General features: G+C 54.4%; 1 protein-coding gene across 1 annotated transcript; it reads right to left on the reverse strand.

Moving 5' to 3' along the window:
* Nucleotides 1-4,351: 4,351 nt before the first annotated feature.
* On the reverse strand, nucleotides 4,352-10,022 carry LOC104535837 (protein FAM19A2-like; the record flags this gene model as incomplete). The annotated part of the gene is made up of 4 exons (XM_010193078.1): nucleotides 9,908-10,022; nucleotides 5,723-5,872; nucleotides 5,352-5,543; nucleotides 4,352-4,472 (listed from the first exon to the last, which is right to left on the reverse strand). Coding segments are annotated over exons 1-4 (578 nt in total), but the record flags the coding sequence as incomplete, so codon positions are not given.
* Nucleotides 10,023-13,303: the final 3,281 nt, after the last annotated feature.

A 13,303-nucleotide genomic window follows, 5' to 3' on the forward strand; every position in this document is an offset into this window, starting at 1 on the left:
AGGCAATGAAGGCTAATTTGTCCGTGTTTTCAGTTCAAAAGCATTTATTAGGGATGTCTGACTTATTCATATGCAGGTCGGCCTGCTAATGTTGTATTAACCTCTGCTGCTGCTGCTGCGCACAAGAAAAACTCAGACCAGGCTTGGAGAGGTGTTACGTGCTGCACAAAGCATCTCCTGACACTCCCGGCATCCCTGCAACTGGGCTGCACCAACCTTGGCTGCGAGCGAGTCCAGCCCATGGGAGCTGCCTGGGGTCGAGACCTCCCACACCCACTCAGGTTTTGTGCCCACGCAGGTTTTGTGCCCACCTGGGCTTTGTGCCCACGCAGGTTTTGTCTCCCCAGAGCATCCCCCAGTGGCTCTGGTCCCTGTGGGGCACAGCAGAGCCTCTCAGGAGCATGGCTCTGGGCTCTGAACCTGGCAGCAAGGATTGGGACCTCCATGGAACCAGCAGCAGAGGACCCTGAACAGGCCAGGGGAGCGAGTGCTGGATCACAGATCAGGTGTTCCTGCAAATGACAACAAAATCAAATGCATATTTTCATTTTTACCTATTTGACCCATTAACTAACTACAGAATTTCTTTGTAATCCCCAGCAGATGAGCATCAAAGAGAAGACCTATGGTCCGAGCTAATCCCTTTATTATGGAGTAATTCTACAGAAATCAAATACCAGTGGTAAATCTGGAGATTAACAACAAGCTGGGAAACGCACAAATTAAATTGCATTCTCCTCGCTGCTGTGTCCGAGCCAACAGCTCCGTCTCTGCCCCAGCCACTGCAGGAATCCATGGGGAGAAACCACTTTGTGAAAATGCGAATATTAAATCCCTGGTGCAGGCAGAAAGCAGAGCTGGCCCTTAAGGAGCCCATGTCCATGCAATGTCCCCATTCCCATGCACCTTTTCGTGCCTTGCTTTTCACAACATGCAGGGACCAAGGCTGGAGGGGGTGGCATCAAGGGCCACCTTCCCCAGGGACCCCCCCCAGGCCCAGCGAGCTGGGGCTCCAGGGGACCCCCAGCAGCACAGATCAGCCCCTCACTCTGCTTTTATTGCACAGTAACAGTTGAATGAATATTTTATTAATTCCCTTAAGAACAGCTCCACAAATGCACGATTTAATAAAACATGAGGACGTGTTTTTGGAAGAGCCACTCAATGCTTCAAACAGCCCAGTCATCGCATATTAACCAGAGCAGACCCCGAGCAGTTGTATTTTTATCCTGGTGACTCTAATGGAGTCCCACTGCGTGCGAGGCAGGGGGGCGCTTGTAGATCTACCTACGGGAACACCAGAGAGGTGAAAAGCCCCAGACTATGGAGTTTATTAGCGAAAGGTATTGGTAAACCAGAGAAACACTGATCAGCTGTGAGCCCCTTCCACCCGTCTGCACCACACGAGCTGGACGAGATGGACCCCGCTCCTCATCTGCTAAGCCAGTTTTGGGTTTCTGCATTCCTAAATACAACATGGGAGCTGCATGGTATTTTTTTTTCCCATGGCTGAGGTGATTCTAGCAAAAACCTTGCTGCTTCTGGAAACGGCAATATTTTTCTTGTTCTTGTTTGAATTGGTTATAAAAGCAGCGGTAAATCAAACCAAACGGCCAGAGAGGAGCAAAATGAGGAGAAAGGTGACAGAGGTGGCTGCTGCCTCTTCCTGCTCCAGGAAAGGGGGTAAATTCATCTGAGAGGAGGAAACTCAAAGCCAGTGATAGAAAATCAGAGCAGCCAGCACCGCAGGGAGTGAGGGGGCACCAGAGGCTCCTGGGGCCATCGGCTCCCCCCCATGGCACCCCACGGTGACTCATGGTGCCCCACAGTGTCCCACGGCAACCCACAGTGACCCACAGTGGCCCACGATGACCCACAGTTACCCATGGTGCCAGTGCAAGGTGTACATGGTCCCATCTTGCGTGAGGGAAGGTCCCCCCAGCAGCACGCCCTGAGCTCCGGCTCCACAGCAGCTCCGCGTTCCCACTGACAGGTAGTGCTGATTTATAAAGCAGAAATAAATGAGTCTGCTCGGCAATTTCACCTAATTTTGTCTCCCATTTCAATTTGCCATCTTTCAGCATAATGTTGGGTGGTTAATTATGTTTCCATCTTATTTCTCAGATAATACCCCCTTGTACTGCACATCGCAGCCACTCAAAGGGCTTCATTTTACCTTTCGTTTCACCTCCTAGCACAGCTCTAAATTTAGTCACCTTGTAATTTTGGGGTATTTTATATATTACGCCTTTATTATTGTGAAGTAAAATGGAATCCTTGTCTTTTAATTCACTCTCTAATAATTCTCCACCAAGCCTTAATACAAAAGGCTTTTTTTTTCCCCCCGAAGACTAATTGAGTGGGGCGTAATTATAATACCCAGGGAGATGATACTGAAAGTACCTTAACTGTGACAGTTTCCTCTGACTAATTGCCCCTTCGGCGACTTGCACGTCTCCCCATCAGTTACTGCGCTAACGTGTCAGGGCCAAGGTTTAAGGAATTTGGGCACGGTGCCACTCCAGGGTCAGGATCTTCAGGTTTCTGAGCCACTGACGCAGCTGCAGGGGCTCCCCTGTCCCCAGGACCAGGGATGAGTGCCGGGGTCCACAGCACAAGCATCCATCCTCCCCTGGAGACAGGGGATAACCCCAGCACCGCCGTGGGCTGCAGCCTCGCCTCCAAAATGTGTTCACCTGCTGGGGGTGCAGGTGATATCTTTTGCCCATTTTGGTCTCATTTTCCCCCTCCATGCATCCCTTCTCCTGACAGCCTCTGGCCCAGGCTCATCTCCCTCCTTTGGTGGAGGAAAGCCATGAGTATTTTTGGTCATCTGGCTGTCCCAGGACAGAAAAGCCCTCATGCAGCAGGGGCTGTCCCATGGGAGCTCAGTGATGTCCCGATGTCAGGAGAGCTCCATGGCCACAGGCACGCAGGCAGCCGCTGGGTGGCCCCCCTCCAGCCATCGGCTCAATGAACGAGTGTGCCGTTTTAATGCAACGTGTAATTAGAGTGGAAGTCACAGCCAAAAGATTTTATTGAGCCAGAGAATTAGGCACTGCATGAGTAACGAGAGTGGACGCAGTCACCCGAGCTGGTTGGGATTGGAAGGGCCAGGGCAGAGCTCCCAGCCCCAGCAAGAGACGCGCTCCCAAAGCCCCCCCAGCTGCTGAACAAACAGATCCTCTGCAGAGGTTAAAATGAATTTATTGTTTCACAGTCTGGTATTTACATCACATCTGGAGTCGGTGTTGTGTACCCCGTTACAAAATCACCTCAATAATGAGTCCCATTGGCAGTGGTCAACTGCATCCACACCCCAGGCAGTGTATGGTGCTGCTGGCCCCCTCGCCAGCCCCCATCCCCCCGATCCAGCACAGCCCCACGGTCATGGAGCGGGGCTGGGGCAACCGGGGAGGCGCTGGTCCCACTCTCCACTATGATGCTCTTGCTCAGGCCATGGGCCACCAGCCCCACCACTGCAGCAGCCCTGGCATTCCCAGCCCTGACGATGTCGGGGGTCTCGTTCTCTCCCCCTTGAGCTGCACAGCCAGGGAAGTGGTGCATCCTGGGGATGGGCATGAGCTGAGGTTCAGGAGATGGTACATTTGTCCTTGTTTTAAATTAACACAGTGGAGCCTGGCTTGGTCTGGGTCTCTCCTGGGCATCTGCATGGCGTCAGGCTTGCCAGAGCCGAGGTCTTCCCCCGCATGTTATTCCAACATTAGACTGCAAACGCGAGCAGTAACTTGGTGTCTGGGACTTGCACAGCAGAGAGCAGGTATTAAACTCACAGCCCAATCAACGCAGTCACCAAGGAAGGAGAAACCAGCAGCATGCTCCACAGAGACATCTCACACCTCATCACCACCTCTCATGGGAGCCAGGCAGCCCCAGCCACGCCGATGCATCCTCCACACGCAGTCACAGCAGCCAGGTCCATGGGGAGCGCACAGCGCGGCGGGGACGAAGCAGCCCCCGGTGACACGGGATCAGGTCAGAGCTCAGCGCCTGCCCCTGGGACCTCCAGCCAGGAGCTGTCAGCAAACATGGGAGGGAAAACACAACCATCGACTTCCCAATTCCCGATGGAGACCCCGCTTCAACATCCTGGGAGATGGGGAAAGACGACTCACAGCAACGACTGCAGCTATTCCAGAATAAAGCCTATTTTGGGGTCTGCTGTCTGTATCGTCAACAGCTCTTACATGGCCGGAGTGTTTTATTTAGGAGGATGGGAACGTGAGCCCATTTCTTGGTTGGTGAGTGGGTCCACAGGGCCAGAGGTGACCATGGAGCAGCCTTGCTGCTGTGCTGGGGTCCCATCCCAGTAGATGCTCTGCCCCGGTACCTGGTACGGTGTGGCCGGCAGCCACGGAGCATCCCAGGCCTTGTCCCACGGCTCTGCAGAGCACCGAGCCCCGCACTGGGATGGTCGATCACCGTGGAGCTGACGGCGGCTACCGTGTCACCTGGGGGTACAGGACAGGGGTGGGCAGTGACTGACCCCAAAGGGGGAGTTACCCTGCACCCCGCTGAGCCCCCAGTGGGAACAGCCTCAGGAGATGCCAACGTGGGTGCCCTCTGTGCTCATTTAATGGGCCAATTTAATCCAAATTTCACAACGTTTTGTGAAGCCTCTGCTCTGGCTTCAGCTCTCACTGGGCTCTGTCTGCAGAGGGAGGGGAAAATCCACCCCCTAGCAGGGCCCTAAAATCCTCTTGAAAATACAGCTCTGCATTTCCAAAATGCCCCCTCCCCAGGGCAGGACGAGGGCTCCAAGAGTTCGCAGCTGGGGAAAATCAACAAAAAATGATGGGAAAAAGAGAAGAAGTTGGAGGTGGTGCTGCAGTTGCTGCTCAGGGATGGATGTCCAGTGCCAGAGGAGCCTTTGTGGACGTCCATGAAAACACACGTGTGTGTGAAAGTGCTTTCTGTGCACAAAAACAATAGCAGTAATGAAAAAAGCCCAGTGTCGCTTAATACGATAATTTTATAGCAGAGGATGTGGGGTAAGGAAAAAAAACCCTAAAGCATAAGAAATAATTACACTCAACAGTACGAACAATTATGCAACTGATTAACCATGGCATATATGTAATTACTAATGAGTTTGATAAAATTTTAATTATACCTTGTTCTTTGGGGCATTCAGCAAGCCATGAAAATAATAATCATGTAGTGCTCTGTCACAGCCGATTGCCTCAGCCCGGGGCACGGTGACAGATTCAGGCTGTGCCACTGGGCTGGGACAGCAGCGGGGAGATGCCATCCCCAGATTGTCCCCAGTGATGCCCTCCTCACTGAGCCTCCTCATGGGTGTTATTGACCAGCAATGCCATAGGACCCACCCGGGCTTTGTGTCACCCCCATGGGCATCAGTGACACCAGCACCCAGCACCCTCCCCCAGGATGTACCTTGGTCGTCTTCACTTTGTTGCCACTACTGCAGCTCCATCCCGAGAGGTCGGGCAGGACCTTGCACTCCTCCCCGGCCAGGCACGGCTCCATCTGGCACCACCACTTCTGCAGCACGATGGAGGCTGCGGAGAGGAGCAGGCGTCAGCAGCCAGACCAACGGAAAGCGTTCCCAAAACGCTCCCTGTCCCCTCGCTCTGCTGCAGGAGCTCCTGGGCAAGGCTCCTGTTAATCCTGGGGACACAGAGACCCCCCTACCGATGGGGAATCACAGTGGGGGGTTCACGGCATGCAGGGCACTCACCATCCACGCAGGAGGGAGCTGCCCGAGTCGTCCCCGCCACCTGCCCCGGGAAGCAGGAGCATTTCACCGTCTGCGAGCGCTCCTCGATCTTGTTCTTGTTGCAGCACCGGTGAGCTGCGATCACCTCGCACGTCCCGGGCTCCACGTGCGCTGCGGGGGGAGAAGCAGTGGAAACAGAAACAACCGACTGCCTCCCGCCACTGCCACCCGTGACCGAGGCACCGCAGCGCTCGGGGCAGCATCGCCCAGCCCCACTCATCAGGACCAGCTCTGGTCCTGTCCGGTCCTGCTGCTCCTCACCCCCACCAGCCCTCGCGCCCATCCAACCCAGCAAAATTAAAAGCCGCTCGCCACGGCCAAGCCAAGAGCTTTATCAAAACAAATGAGCACGTTCATTAATTGCAGCTGATAATGAGCTTTGCCACAAGAGGGGCTGGTGCATGGTGCTGTGCAGGGAAAGGCCCCGTCCCGACGTGAACGCGGGCAGTGACAGCGCTGCTCGTCCCCTGCTCCGCTGGGAGCTGCACACCCTGTGCCCGGGGCAGGGAGGGCCATGCAGTCACCACAGCTTTAATTTGGCTTTATTTATTGTTATTTCACAGTCATTTTCTTTTAATGAACCATCACTTTCATTTCTGCCCATAATAATTACGCAATTACCTATCCTGGAAGTATTTTGTAAGAGCATCTCTGGCCATCAATTTTATCCTTCCTTTTAAATGCCATCATAATTCAGATTTAATGATAATTTCCATTCTTTTTGTATGCTGAAATGGTAGACTTCGGCAAAAGTGAGAAGAAAAGCAACTCATTACAGAACAAACGTGACTGTTCCGCCCTGTTTCTATGGCTAAGGGGATTTTTCAAGTAATCTGAGGAATAAGCAGAGGTCCTTGGCTCTGGCTGATGTGAACCCACAGTCCCACCACGCTCTGATCCAGGACCATGAGGAGCCTCTCACCGACCCTGTGCACCCCAACTGCAGTGCTCACAGATAGTTGTGGTTTTGACTCGTTTTTATAAAAACCTCCCCACAAAGCTTCATTAGAGGAGCCTTCCCGGGGGGGAGGCCAGGCGACCCCTCTGCTCCTGCTCACTCCTGCTTCCTGGCTCCTCATTTCAGCTCATTTAGAAAGGTTCAGCTGTGGGAGAGCCAGGCAGAACTGAGAAATCGCTCATTACAGCCGTGCAGGAAGAGTTCGCTTACACGCCAAAGCCCTTTTAATTTGCTCAAAAAGGTGCAGCTCAGAGATAAAGAAAATTTCTCTTCTCCACCTGCCTGAGTCAGCTGAGCCTGGGGGCACCCACCACATCCATCCAGGGACCAGGCAGACTGTGGGGGTGCAGAGAGGGGAAGGTGCTCCCAGCAGGACAGACGGACGTGGCCCAGCTCTGGATCAGAGCCTGAGGGCAGCCAGGAAGGGCAAAACCCAAGGCAGAAAAGAGATGCTCAGACCCATGGCAATGAGTGATGGTCTCAGACACACGGGAGCGAGTGATGGTCTCAGCTCTCTTGGCACCATGTGCAGGGGTGGACACCCCATCACCCGGGATAAGGCCCAGAGCTCCTGGCACGCTTCTCCCTCCCATTCAACTGGTATTTCCCTACTGCAACCCTTTCTAAAAAAAATCTTATCTCATGGAGCCATAAAAGCACTGTAGGAGCACAAGGCTTTTGAATCCTGCATGCAAAAATAAAATAAAAAGCTGTCCTACTCTGCCTGACCTTTAAGTGAGCAGCAGAACATGTTTTTTATGGCATAACCTGAAATGACACATTTAGTGTGTCTCGGGGAGGCGTGGGCACTGCTCCATGTGTTCAGTGTGAAATACCGCTCCTTTTGCTGCTAGAGAGCTGTAAAATGCAGAGGAGGTGAATGCCCGTAACTGCAGGCGATGCCCTGGGTCTGGGCCCCAAGGGGGCTGAGCAGTGGAGCCCAGGGGTGGGAGGCAGGGGTCTGGTGCCCCCCAGGAGCAGGTGGGGGGCTCAGGGGGTCAGCCTGGGGGCAGCGGGGAGTGAGGGGCTCGCAGGCAGCCGGCAGCGTGAGCCATCTGTAACCCATGCCCCGCAACAACTCCACTGCTAATACTCACTAAATAATTAAAGTCTTAAAATCACTGCTGCCTTAGATGCATGTATTATTTAAGAGGGTTTTGGAGAGAAGCAGCCTTGTTTTTATTGCTCATTATCACTGTACATCAGCTGGGATTTTTTACTACCTTGTCACCACTACACCATGCTCCGTCGCTCTTTGCTGTGTGCACGTCCACGAGCTGCTCAAGCAAATCCCATTGCTTCACACTTGCAAGCAGAAACCCAAATGCCTGGGCTCAGGACAATATCCCACCCTGGTTTAAAGGCCACACATGATGGAGGAACCAGCACGGTCCACATGAGAGGGAATCTCACAGAAGCATCTCACAAATAAACACCAAAGCTGCCATCTTCACAGCGAGCGATGACATGCCGGCCGGTAAATCTCTATACAAGATCATCAGAAACCGGTGCTCTCCATTCACTCAGAATCTCATCTCCCCAAAGCAAATCCCAGCTGACCAAACGTCTTTATTTCTGCTCTGGGTTGAGCGATGGATGTGTCTGAAGGCAGGGATGGCACACGCAGATGATCAGGGTTGGGGATTTATCTGGAGACACTGGGCCACCTCTGCAGGAGCTGCATCCAGACAAGGAGCCTTGTCCATCCCACAGCGCTCGCCACCTCACCCGAGGGTTGAACTGGTGAATCGTCCTTCCCCAAGGAGACTCCTCTTCCATTTCCAAAGGACTTAAATCTCTGCGCCCGATTCATGCGGCCCTTTAAATCCCAGCACATAGCCCAGCTCTGCTGGGACACGTCTGGGGTCCAATCTCTGCAGCCAGTGAGGTGTTTACTGTACAGGGCTGCACAGCTACCAGGGGTCTGCACGGCTACCAGGGGTCTGCATGGCTACCAGGGGGGCTGCATGGCTACCAGGGGGGATGCATGGCTAGCAGGGGGATTCAAGGCTACCAGGGGGCTGCTCTGATCTCTGTTCAAGAAATTCCTGAGGGTGGGGGCTCTGAAACCTTGCGCCCACATTGCCATAATTAAAGATCTTCCTCTGCTATTGCTCATTTTCAGGTGCCACACCTGGTTTTAACTGTGAATAAAAACCACTTGGTGCCAGGTAACCAGGATGTGCAGCGAGAAACTGTGTTCATACAGACAGAACGGGGTCAAAGTTGTAAGTATTTGCTCCTGGTGTGCCCGCTTTGCTGTGGCTTAGAATTCGCTTGAATAAAAAGTACAAGATTTGGTCCACTGTGGGCAAGTCCGTGTGAGCGGAAAATCCCCATCTCCCTGCCTGCAAGCATGTGAATACCAGAGCCAATCTCCTCACGTGTGGAGAGGGGTTTATCCAGGATTCACGCTCAGTGAGTACATTTGGGCATTTGCACTTCAAACCCAGGCGAGTCGCTGCTTTACTAAAGCCAGGTCTGGCAGCAGCCCCCAGCAAACGGCTCCTGCGGGGCAGTGCCCAAGCCCCCTCCTGGGGAGCCTCGCAGTGCCAAAAAGCCCCTCCAGAAAGGATGGAGGGGTTTTACCATCCCGTGTACCTGTGGCAGGCGGGAGGGCTGAGGCAGGTAACGCTCCTGGATGGGAAGGAGCCGCTCTGGGACACGCTTTGGTTTTAACCAACGAGGATGGGGATTACGGGATTAGAGCTGCTTTAACTGGCAGGGAAAAATGACAGAAATAGGACAGGGTGTGGGGTCAGGCCCGAACGGTTTCAAATTAACCCTGAAATACCTTCATTTCCCCACACTGGCACCAGGGGCAAACAGCAAGTAGACCCCAGAGCCAGGGCTACGCTTCCCAGCAAGGCTTTCAGTTCTACATCAGTTTGTGCTCATTCCATGGTCACAGCCAGAGGGCTGGAAGTTTGTGTTTCTATTGAAAGCCTAAAGTGGGGAGAGTCTGTCGCATAACAGAGTGGTTTGTGACACTCATGGTGACTTGGGTGGAGCTATGGCTCACTGCTCACAGACCAAGGGTTACTCAGTAATAACCCCCATCAATGGACGTGTCTCAGATTTTGCTGCAGACCTGAAGAAATTCACTTTTCACCCCTCAGTCCAGCCAGGCTCACCCAGCACCAGTTTTGAACGCAGCATCGCGGGCGCAAGGCCATCACCTCCCCTACCTGAATGGGTCCTGTGGTGGGCAGAGGCCAGCGTCAGTCGTCCCCACAGTGTGGTCAGGCAGAGAGTGAGCACCAAAACCCGTCTGCTCAGGCTCTGCGCCTCTCTCTCACTCATTCTGCCGAAGACAAGGAGAGATGTGAGGAGGAGGAGGGCAGGCGCAGCCCCCACGCACCCGCGCTGCTGTGTGTGGTGGAGCACCCCCAAACATCGGGACCAGGGTGGGGGACGTAGCTGCAGGGGCATGGCCTGGGGGTCACCACTGCCCTCAGACAGGCGTGGCTGTCTCCATCAGCACGGAGAGGCGATGGTCGCCTTTCGGCACTGGTTACCTTTTCCTGGGGTCCACTCACACCCGTGCGTTGGCCAACATGGGGGGTGTCTGGGCTCTGTGGGGGGCGGGCATCAGTGCATCTGCAAGGAGAGAGGAGCACGGGCAGCGACCAGGGGTGAGGAGATCCTTCACTTCCAACCACCTCCTAAATCTGTCTGCTCCGGACCAGGCCGAGGCAGCAAAACAGATGCACATAAAGTGCCAGAATGGAAAACACTGACATTGTTAATCAAAACAAAGTGACTTGAGGTGGTAAAAGGGCATTTCTTGGTTTTGGACCATTTCAAAATGAATTGTTGAGTTTTAAACTGACATTTCAAAATGAAAAATGTTTCATTCCAAAATGCTGATTTAAAATGGTATTTTCCATTTTGATTGTCCTAGCAGGAAAAAAAACCCAACAGAAAATGTCACCAAAAACGTTGACATTTGCCCAGGAAAAAAAAAGAAAGGTATCTTGACAAAACCACATATTTTATGCTAGAAAAGAATTTAGAGGTAAGAAAATACTCCAAATTAACACCACGGGACTGCCAGCGTGACCAGGAGCAGACCAATGTGTGGTTGGGGAGGGCACAGACATGCAGGCGCCCGCTTCCCCTCCTGTCTCCATCCCCACACCCCAGGGATGTCTGCCTCCTGCCCCAGCACAGCCCTCACCAGGCTGCACCCCACGCTGCAGGGCTGGAGCTGCTCCAAGCCCCCTGAGCTCCTGCATCGCCAGGATGGACCCAAAACCCATGCTGAACATGCAGGAAAAGTATTGATCCCCAAAGTGGGCACAGCTGAGGTGACAACAGCACCGTCTCCTTGGGTAAAGCCATATTTAGGGAATCTCAGCGGGGCTGAAAGAATCCTCGGGGGGGATTTTCACAGTCTGCACTATTGGAGTCCCCCCAGAGATCGCAGCCCATCCTGTGAACACTGATGCCAGCTCAACACGCGATTTCCTCAATGGAAAAGCAACCAGCGCTCTTGGAGCGGCTCAGCCCTTCACGTAAACCCAGGGCAGCGCCAGCACCAGCGGCACGATGCCCTCCCACCCCACACACATGCGCACACACACACCCCCTGCTCAACCCAAAGGAGCCGCGCTGGGCTGTGTGCCACAGCACACATCTGTCCTGCCCCACAAAGGGACACATCTGGCAGCCCAGATGTGCAGGCGGCAGTGCTGTCAACAGCCTCTTGGCTGGACCAGAAGCATGGGCACTGCCGGCCGCCCCTACCCCACAGGGACAGGGATGCACTCCCAGTGCAAGCTTTATTTAGCTCAGGAAGGCTACAGCCAAGGAAGCATAAATAAATCACGAGTTATCAATAACGCAGCCGCGCTGTCCACGGGAAGGGAAGTCACCGCACGAGCGGCAGGAGCCAAGCCCATGGCAGGAGCTGGGGTGAGCACAGGGGGGTTCAGAGGAGCACAAGGCCAAGAGGCAGCAGCCATTGAAGCGATGCCCCCACAGCACAGGCACTCGGGGCTCTGCTCACGCACGAACTCCCGTTAGAAAACACGGCGCCGCAGAAATTGCTATTTTGACAGTTATCAACCTCCATCATCATGAGGCTGCAACTATAAATGTTTGTTCTGATGTGAAGTTTTTCAGCCTGGAATGTCATTTTTGAAAGGAAGAGGGATGTTCTGGCTTGTCAAAGCACTTAATTTTGATTGAAAATACCAGCATTCTCCCTTCTGTTATGTTCTCTTTGGAACTTTGTGGAATTCTTCATCAACAATTTTTGTTAGCTGCTTTCCTCCTTTTGAGTCTGAGCTGGGATCTGAAGTAACTGCAAAGTGCAGAGTCCCTCTGAAGGCAGATCTTGGAGGTGGTCAGCGTGGCAGAGACAACCAAGCAGAGGCCTCTTCCTTCTCCTGGAAGCCAGGGCAGTGCCCAGGATGCCGATGTTCCCACTTGGAGTCGCACTAGACAGGAGCTTTGTGCAGAAAATCCTGCACCCTCACATGTGCTGTAATGCTCCGAACACGGCACCGCTCCTTCCCAAAGAGAAACCCCACTGCAGAGGAGTCCCAGAGCTCCTGGTTGAGCTGGGTGCTTCACTGCACACTTCATTTTAGCTCTCACTCTGGGTACAACAGTGGCCCAGCCCCACAGATGCACTGGTGAGGGCAGCACAGGGCATATGCCCCCCAACATGGCAAAGGGGTGGCAGGGGAACACACAAGGATGTAGAAGATCCCTTCCCCAAAGCGTGCCCTCTCCTCCTCTCCCCTATGCTGATTTATTTCCAGCTCTTTGCTCATTCCTCCAGCGTTTGCAGCATTTCCTTCCCAGCCAAGGCGAGCGGGAGAGTTTTTAATTCTAATTCCACCCAAGCATGGGCCAGTTCCTGCTCCCTCGCTCAGTGAATCCCATGGCCCCGCTGCCGCTGGCATTTTGCAGGTCAGCCCTGCTGACAGCTCCAACCTCTGACCCATCCAGGGCCAGGAACCTCTGTCAGACCGTGGCTGCTCACCGTGGGTGCTGAGACCCGAGGTCGGCAGCATTCAGCCCCATCAGCGGAGGCAAGCAGAGGATTTGACAGCTCAGATTGTTTCTCCACACTTCCCCTGGCCAGGCTTTTTGCTGGGGCGTGGGTGTCCCGGCACAGATGAGCTCTCCCAGGGCAAGGACACCCTGCACAGCCCCGCAAGCCCCACACCGCATCCCCAAGGGGTGGCTATCGGGCAGGAGGAGGGGACTCCCGCTCCCTGCTCAGCACCACGGCATGGACCGCTCCTGCCTCCCTCCAGGATGGGACTGGTGCCACCGATGCTCTCGCAGGAGAGGGGGACACCCGGCAACAGAACACCGGCACCTCTGCCCCCCTCCAGGCTGGCATCGCCCAGAAGCAAAACCCATCAGCCACAGCGGAGAGAAGCGAAACACAGGGGGACTGGAGCCCGCGTACCCTGTCCCCTCCCGTCCTGCCCTGGCTTTGGCCAGGAGCGCCCCCCGCTGCGGAGCCCCAGACCGCTGCTCCCGGTGTCGCCGCTCCCCACGCCCGGCTGGTACCGGGGCTCAGCCCGCAACGCCTCGTCCCCTCGCACCGCCCCGGGGACCGG

Source organism: Mesitornis unicolor, unplaced genomic scaffold (genome assembly GCF_000695765.1).
Source record: "Mesitornis unicolor isolate BGI_N332 unplaced genomic scaffold, ASM69576v1 scaffold43009, whole genome shotgun sequence".
NCBI lineage: Eukaryota > Metazoa > Chordata > Aves > Mesitornithiformes > Mesitornithidae > Mesitornis > Mesitornis unicolor.